This window comes from Cryptomeria japonica, chromosome 10 (assembly GCF_030272615.1).
Source record: "Cryptomeria japonica chromosome 10, Sugi_1.0, whole genome shotgun sequence".
Classification (NCBI taxonomy): Eukaryota; Viridiplantae; Streptophyta; class Pinopsida; order Cupressales; family Cupressaceae; genus Cryptomeria; species Cryptomeria japonica.
This window is the reverse complement of record NC_081414.1, coordinates 713,704,633-713,714,219: the sequence shown is the minus strand read 5'-3', so window position 1 is coordinate 713,714,219 and position 9,587 is coordinate 713,704,633. Positions and strand designations below refer to the sequence as shown.

The 9,587-nt window shown below is 32.1% G+C and overlaps 1 protein-coding gene across 1 annotated transcript; it reads right to left on the bottom strand.

Annotated features, from left to right (window-relative positions):
• Positions 1-7,707: 7,707 nt before the first annotated feature.
• On the bottom strand, positions 7,708-8,802 carry LOC131029320 (uncharacterized). Its single transcript, XM_057959764.1, has 3 exons — positions 8,468-8,802; positions 8,252-8,346; positions 7,708-8,038 (listed from the first exon to the last, which is right to left on the bottom strand). Exons 1-3 carry the CDS (start codon positions 8,619-8,621, stop codon positions 7,955-7,957), a joined length of 333 nt encoding a protein of 110 aa, XP_057815747.1. The 5' UTR covers positions 8,622-8,802; the 3' UTR covers positions 7,708-7,954.
• Between the last annotated feature and the right edge of the window lie 785 nt (positions 8,803-9,587).

Below are 9,587 nucleotides of genomic sequence, written 5' to 3'. Positions count from 1 at the left end.
TTTCAGATTGGGTTTTAGATGTGTTCCCCATATAATATCAAAAACTAGAAATTGGATCATAGTGCTAGCACTTGTAAGTGTAATGGATGTAGTATCCCTAGTTCTACCTTGTCAAGTAAAAAAGAAACATAAATAACTACACTTACAATTGTGAATTGAGGTCATGAATAGTATCTTAGGAACATGAGTGGATTATAAATAATTATTCTTCTACATCTATCCTAGGAATAATATCACTAAAAAAATAGGGTACAATTCTCCTTTTTTATGACTATGTAAACAACATCACAAGAAAGGAAGTTAAAAAAGAAAGGCATATAAGAAATAATCTACTCACACTCGTGGAATATACAAGTAAATAATATAACCTATAGATGTGAGTGTATTCTCTTCATTCAAAATTTTCTTAAAGAAAGAGTTACAACACATAGATGGTCACTAAATCTAACATTGAATATGTGGACCATAAGGTAGTAAAAGGACAAGTTGTAGTGATTAGTTGATTGATGTGCAATACTAATAGACATTCATTCATTGATCCTCAATTTTACTAGTGTATCCATCCTAATATTCAAGGATCCACCCCCTAAGAACCTTTATTTAAAAAATTCTCACTAATCATGGATCAAAAGTAGGAATCTTATTTATCATACTATATTGAGACTTTATCCCTAAAGATTTTAGGCTTATCTTTCCATACACCAATAATTTTAAATAATATGAGGTCTTGCTCGCATTCCTCAAAATCACTATAGATTCTTATGATCCATGAGGACTTTCAACTAGGCATTAGGTAGGTTAACAATGAGTATCAAACTAAGGATGAAAAACCCATTCCCTACAAGAAAATGGTTGATAAATTCTAGGAGTATTTCACCCATATTGATTTGAACAAGTGTCACATATTAACAATAGAGATACTAAAACCATGGGATCTATTGGTTCCTATTGATCGGTGATTTGATGCACTCACCAATAAGTAGGTAGAAATAAAGAATACACCACCTCTCTAAGATGGAAACCAACCCCAAGAGATTGATCATCCAAAGGTCCCTAATTGTTATATCTTGATTATGTTGTGTTGGCATATGATGGAGCGATGATAATGTATGTTGTCATTGATGTCAATAAGTGATCAAGTAGGTGAACCAATATGAACTGGTATGAAGATCGAAAGTGGTTATGGTCAACCGAGATGGAGTGGACCAATGTCGGGGTTCACTAAGTGTGACTACCAGTTGGTAGTCTCAATTCAGCTCTAGGGTTACCGGTTTGGCTTGTGTGGTGCAACCGATGATGTTTTGTGACCAGTTAGTTAAGGAATAAGGATAATGATCGAGATACCACGTCAACTGTGTGCACATGAAGGATTTATTTGTGGTTCTTGCGTGTGAATATTGAATGCATTGAATGCCTACCTCGGGAATGAGCGTTTTTCTTAGTGGCGTGTGAAGAGCGCGTGATGGTTTATTGATTTTCAGATGCGGTGAAGATTGGACAATGTAGAACGTCTTGAGATCTATTTTAGATCGTTTCATTCTATGTAATGTGTTTGGACGGTTAGGATTGGACCGCTTGTAAGTGTAAACTTGAAATATTTATGGTTTAGGGTTTATGCTACCGACCTAGTTGTTGTCTATAAGGTCGATGAGTTTTGTTAGTGCAGTGGTTGGAAAAAGTTGTATTTGTGTTCGCGTGTTGGAGATTTGATACTTGCTGAACTAGAATGAGGAATTTGCAAAGTGTGATTGCAGAAGAGAGGAGCTGAAAAGGATCTGCCTTAGCAAGAAGTGTTGTTATTAGATCGTTGTTTTACCTATTGTCTTCTAACTATTTCAACAGAAGGTAAATCCCTTGACTGGGTAGCTTTAACAGGTTTTTTGTAAATCCTCTAACCAGGTGGCTTAAGGTTATTGAGTTATTTAAATCCTATAGCGAGGTAACTCCTAACAGGGTTTCAACCTTTAATAGGGTATATAGCCATCCCTTAATTGGGTGATCCCTAACAAGACCTTTATTGTAAAGTCTTTAACCAGTCTAGGCTCCTAACATAGCAGACTTCAAAAGAGTTCACAAACAACTTATGGGTATTCATTCCCACTGTGGTCTTTCCCATTTGGGTTTCCACGTGAAAAATCTGTGTGTTATGGGTTGTGATATTTTCATGTGATGATTGTGTGGTTTTGATTAAGTTAGATATGCATGCATTGTTAAATGGTTTTGGTATTATTGGTACAACTCATGCATGATTATATCAGTGAAGTAGTCATCAAGGTTTGAGATCTATTGAATGTTGTCTGAAGTATTTTTGTTTAACCGGTATAGCTATGGTTAAGTTCAGTGGTGATGACAACCAGTCAGTTGTGTTTTGATATGACAAAGTGTTGAAGCAGTTTTTTTTGTGTACTGATTCACCTCCCCTCTTAGTACCAGTTAGGACCATAGTAGTTCATCATTATTCATCATGTTGGATAGTTCGTTCATCATATAGCTATACCTATAATAAGGGGCTATTGGTTAATTAAGTAAACATGTGTTAAATACACAAAGAAGATAAAAAAATTGAATAAACAATGCATAGGTTTCCCCAATGCATTTGTGTCAAAAGGATATTTTTGGTAGATAAGTGTTGGGTAGGAGTGAGTTGTGATTAGGGAGTAGACTATGATGGAGGTAGACTAGGTTTCTTATGGTGAGGTAATGGTCATAGAGATGAGAAGTAGTTAGATTTAGGTTAGGAATGTATATAGATGGGCAAAAAACCTATTATTTTTGTTATCTTTTTTACACAAGGGTGTTTGAAGAGAAGTTAGAGTAGGCGAGGAATATGAAATTACAATGGATGGAGTTTACGTAGTAGGGGTGATGATTTTACTATAATTTTGAAAATATTAGTCTAAATAGTGTATAAATATATAGTTTACATGGTGCAAAGGTGGTTGGCCATAAATAATCAATATAGAATCTTCAAAGACATTATGTTTCCATAATCTATGAGATATTGATTAGTTGTCTCAAGAATTGATTGTGTGTAAGTTTTTGCATCAACGTTTCACTTCTTCTTTCTCTCTAATTGGTTTCATCCTGATGATGGATCACGAACTGTGATCCGAAATGTTGATGCAAAAAATTACACATAATAAATTCTAGAAACAATTGATCACTAGAAAATCTTTCCAAAGTAGATATTGGATGATAGAATCTCTAAGGAATGATACTCGTCTTTCTTTATTGGTGCAATTTTTAACACTAATGAATGATTAATTGGGTGACTTACGTCACATGGAAATAAGGATGCCTCAAGAGGTGATAGTGGTTAGAAGTGGGGATTTGGTAAGGAATGTCCATATACTTTGGTCTTACTTGAATGGAAAAGATATTCAATTAAGAGTGAGAATAATGTTCAATTATGTGTACATAAAAACAAATGTTTGAGGCATGTGGTAAGAATATTAATGAAGCTAAGTGGTACATAAATATTTCTACATAATAAAATTGAAGGTTATTTTGGGATACACCAAAATTACTAGAACATTATTCTAGTTTACAAACCTCTTAATGTACAGGGGACCATGATAGCCATAATTATGTACATCAGTAGGAGAGAAGGTGATAACTAAAATAAAAGGAGGTTTCAAAGTATATTGAGAAGGACCAAGTTCCTATAGCACCTGCAATCTCAAAAAAGGAAGTGGTGTTAGAAGGTAGGTTTAGAGAATGTATGGAAGAATGATTTGTAGGATCAAAAGGCAATAAAAAAATGTTACATCAACACTAGGTCTACATAATTTTGAGTGTGATGTTGAGGAAAGGGTCGGTATATATTTGTAGATTTTAGTTAGGAATGGTCATAGATTGGTTACCTCAATCATTTACATCTATTAAATTTGGATTCAATAAAATCCAATATCATATATATATCAATTTTATGCACATTTCATTGTCATGAGCAAGGACATGACGATATTGTTGGAATTAGCCAAGATCATAAAGTGTGAATTGATAACCTTCCACAAGAAAAACAATGAGCACAATAGTAGGTTTATCATATATACAAATGAAGAATGTAAAAATATAATGATTAACCTTGCATATGTAGGCAAGGATGAGGAGGTGAGAAGGTAGGAGTGAAACTCTAAGTACCCCTTCAAAGGTGCAACACAAGTGTGAACTCACTTGACAAGTGTATAAGCAAGTGCCAAGTATGAATGCACTAGTTGTATCAAGTGATGAGGACACATATATCAATAAAATAGCCTAAGCAAACTCAAATTAAGTGTGAATAGGTTACTAACTTCAAATGTGATTAGCTAACTAGTTTGACAATGACTCTATTTACATTAAAAACCCCCTTAAGTGCAACTTAGGAAGTAAAATGTGAAATATGATTAGTCTCAAATATTAGGCCATGTTAGGAACTCCTGTACAAAATTCTCATACATAGATATACACATACACATACACTTACATACATACATATACATATACATATACTTAGATCTATGGAGTTTTGAGCAATTTCACTAGAAGAGGTCGTATTGTTAAGCAATTGTCAGCCAAACACCATAATATTTATCGAAGGACTATATTATTTAATCAACAAGATAAGTTGCATTAACCTTCTTCACATCTACTCTTAATTATTTGTTGTTATAATCTATTTTATCATTTACAACTATCATTACTTTGAACTGATTTGTACTTAAATTGATTATACTTAATTAACTTAAATTAACACTAAAAAAATTACATTTTCCTTTACAATTATATATATATATATATATATATATATATATATATATATATATATATATATATATATATATAAATATATAAAACATACATTAATCTAATTATTCATTTTTATTAGCTTGTATAGCTCACAAACATCCATCACATCAGCAACAACGACCACCATCCCATCATCAACAGCAATTATTTTATACCCCTTTCAAAAACAAGAAACCTATCAAAATGCTATCTTTCCCAATGTTACTCCAACTTAAACGTTCTTAAAAGTAATGTTTTCTTTTAAATAATTCCTTTAACTTAATATTAAAAAAAATACAGATAATTATTTATCCTGCAAACATAATTAAATACATACATGGGGGTACGCACACACACATATAGGTGGACATCATGTACATATATACAAAATGCAACATAGCTATAATAAGCCATATATACAACTACTCTACCCACAAAACAAAAGCTTCAACTCGAGGAAAACCATTTGAACTACAAAATACCATTCTCAATCTCTCCCAATATCTATGAAATCGATTGGAGCATTCAAATCTTTTCTTTTCTCCTTCATGAAAGGCAAAGTATAAATCTCTAATGGTATTGACCCGGAGATCCTCTCCTGACAGTAGGAGCCTTTGTCTCTCTACCCATAGGCTTAAACACTCTTTCCCGTACCTGGGATGACAAGGAATATGGAATTGCAAGGAATATGAAATTGCAATGGATGGAGTTTACGTAGTAGGGGTGATGATTTCACTATAATTTTGAAAATATTAGTCTAAATAGTGTATAAATATATAGTTTACATGGTGCAAAGGTGGTTGGCCATAAATAATCAATATAGATTCTTCAAAGATATTATGTTTCCATAATCCATGAGATATTGATTAGTTGTCTCTGGAATTGATTGTGTGTAAGTTTTTGAATCAATGTTTCACTTCTTCTTGCTCTCTAATTGGTTTCATCTTGATGATGGATCATGGACTGTGATCCGAAACGTTGATGCAAAAAATTACACATAATAAATTCTGGAAACAACTGATCAATAGAAAATCTTTCCAAAGTAGATATTGGATGATAGAATCTCTAAGGAATGATACTGGTCTTTCTTTATTGGTGCAATTTTTAACACTAATGAATGATTAATTGGGTGACCTACATCACATGGAAAAAAGGATGCCTCAAGAGGTGATAGTGGTTAGAAGTGGGGATTTGGTAAGGAATGTCCATATACTTTGGTCTTACTTGAATGGAAAAGATATTCAACTAAGAGTGAGAATAATGTTCAATTATGTGTACATAAAAACAAATGTTTGAGGCATGGTAAGAATATTAATGAAGCTAAGTGATACAAAAATATATTTATATAATAAAATTGAAGGTTATTTTGGGATACACCAAAATTCCTAGAACAATATTCTAGTTTACAAGCCTCTTAATGTACACGGGACCATGATAGCCATAATTATGTACATCAGTAGGAGAGAAGGTGATAACTAAAATAAAAGGAGGTTTCAAATTAGATTAAGAAGGACCAAGTTCCTATAGCACCTGCAATCTCAAAAAAGGAAGTGGTGTTAGACGGTAGGTTTAGAGAATGTATGGAGGAATGATTTGTAGGATCAAAAGAAAATAAAAAATGTTACATCAACATTAGGTCTACATAATTTTGAGTGTCATGTTGAGGAAAGGGTCGGTATATATTTGTAGATTTTAGTCAGGAATGGTCATAGATTGGTTACCTCAATCATTTACATCTGTTAAATTTGGATTCAATAAAATCCAATATCAAATATATTGATTTTACGCACATTTCATTGTCATGAGCAAGGACATGACGATATTGTTGGAATTAGCCAAGATCATAAAGTGTGAATTGATAACCTTCCACAAGAAAAACAATGAGCACAATAGTAGGTTTATCATGTATACAAATGAAGAATGTAAAAATATAATGATTAACCTTGCATATGTAGGCAAGGATGAGGAGGTGAGAAGGTAGGAGTGAAACTCTAAGTACCCCTTCAAAGGTGCGACACTTGTGACCTCACTCGACAAGTGTATAAGCAAGTGCCAAGTATGAATGCAATAGTTGTATCAAGTGACGAGGACACATATATCAATAAAATAGCCTAAGAAAACTTAAATTAAGTGTGAATAGGTCACTAACTTCAAAGGTGATTAGCTAACTAGTTTGACAATGACTCTATTTAAATTAAAACCCCTCTTACGTGCAACTTAGGAAGTGAAATGTGAAATATGATTAGTCTCAATTATTAGGCCATGTTAGGAACTCCTGTACAAAATTCTCATAAATAGATATACACATACACATACAGTTACATACATACATATACATATGCATATACATATACATATACATATACATATGCATATACATATACTTAGATCTATGGAGTTTTGAGCCATTTCACTAGAAGAGGTCCTATTCTTAAGCAATTGTCAGCCAAACACCATAATATTTATCGAAGGCCTACATTATTTAATCAACAAGCTAAGTGGCATTAACCCTCTTCACATCTACTCTCTTAATTAATTGTTGTTATAATCTATTTTATCATTTACAACTATCATTACTTTGAGCTGATTTGTACTTAAATTGATTATACTTAATTAACCTAAATTAACACTAAAAAAAATACAGTTTCCTTTACAATTATATATATAACATACATTAATCTATTAATTAATTTTTCTTAGCTTGTATAGTTCACAAACATCGATCACATCAACAACAACGACCACCATCCCATCATCAACAACAATTATTTTATACCCATTTTAAAAACAAGAAACCTATCAAAATGCTATCTTTCCCAATATTACTCCAACTTAAATGTGCTTAAAAGTAATGTTTTATTTTAAATAATCCCTTTAACTTAATATAAAAAAAATTACAGATAATTATTCCTGCAAACATAATTAAATACATACATATGAAGGTACAAGAAAAAAACAAAAAACACATATATATAGTTGGACATCATGTACATATATACAGTATGCAACATAGCTATAACAAGCCAGTATATACAACTGCTCTGCCCACAAAACAGAAGCTTCAACTTCAGGAAAACCATTTGAACTACAAAACACCCTCTCAATCTCTCCCAACATCTATGAAATCGACTGGAGCATTCAAATCTTTTTTTTTTCTCCTTCATGAAAGGCAAAGTATAAATCTCTAATGGTATTGACCCGGAGATCTTGCCTTGACAGTAGGAGCCTTTGGCCCTCTACCCACAGGCTTAAGCGCTCTTTCCTGTACCTGGGACGACAAAACATCTAGATTAATATTTCAGATCATATTTTACGGTCTATCATCAAGATAAAAGAGTGGTAGAAGAAAAATGATAATAGAGTGTGATCCTAAACATTGATAAAAAAATTGTAAACAATTGAATTCAGATACCAAAAAACTAATCATAATAAATTGTAAAAATCTATTATTTCGCATAAAAATCTCATATGACCTACATACCGAAACTGAGAGAGTCTTCACAGTTTCTTCTTTGATTACAGCAGTTTCTATCGCTTCACAAGTAGATGGATATGCAGGCCTTGAATCATCACTCACTGTAACATAACATTATGGTGTTTAGCATATTTCAGATTTGATGAAGTATAATTCTGGGTATGAAAGAAATGACTGTTTGATTCCATAAAACCATTAGAAAGAGAGATAACTTAAATTTACCATTAGTATCTTCAACAGTTTCATGGGAAGTAGACATATGATTCTGAGTCTCATCTTTTTGGATTGAACAGGAGCCCCTTTCAACTTTAGAGGCTTCAAAACATCCTTGTATTCTACGCTTGAACATATTAAAATGATCTGAAATCTTCTTCATATTCTAAAATTCGAATAACCCAACCGACCGAGGACAGAAGATTGTGATGAATATTCCACTAGAGATTTGTTGGGATTTTATAGCAGGATTGCCTTTTTCAACAATTTTTAGAAAGAGGTCTTTAATGGGTTTAAGCTTGACACCCGTATACACTTTGTTTGGTTTTAAGCCTTAAAATACTTGCAAAATTTTCACTAGAATATAAGCATCAATGCTATTTAGATATCTATACCATTCAGGAATAATAGTATGTAAAATTATCTCCTAAAGTAATTAGTATGTTTGAAAATAGTATATTTGTGACATTGAATGATTTATGATTTTGAAATAAAATTTAATATTTAATAATATTTTAAAAAGATATAATAGATTGTATATTATAATTGATTATTCTATAGTAAAATTTGTTTGGCATACAAGATGTTTATCTTCTTAGAAGTACTCAAAATTACTTTGTCCATAATTTAAGTCAAATTAAAATCCTATCTACAACAATTAGTCAGTACATTGAATGGTCTGTATTCATCTACCATCTCTATATTCATTATATAGACATTAACATACATGGATTATTTTCTTGAAATCCGTTTTACGTTCTATATAAAACGAACAAATGAAAAGGCAGCTCCCTACCAGTATATTCATTTTATTTGAAGGATAACATATTTTTAAGCTTGGTTTTTATGTTCTAGGACGTCATGGTAGTGGTGATTTGTTTCAGATAATGGATTCTCTATCATTCTGATGATTGATTACAGAGTGTGATCTGAAATGTTGATGGGTCAACTCTCATGCAATCAAATTCTGAAACAACATACTGACAATCGATTCTCTATCACTTCTTTCTTCATTTGACTGCTTCAATTATCACATGCTTCTCTTTATAATGGTAAATTTATATTGTTAAAAAAAGTTGTGCATAGATACAAATATTCGAATGTCTGTTGGAATATTTATTAATTTCTC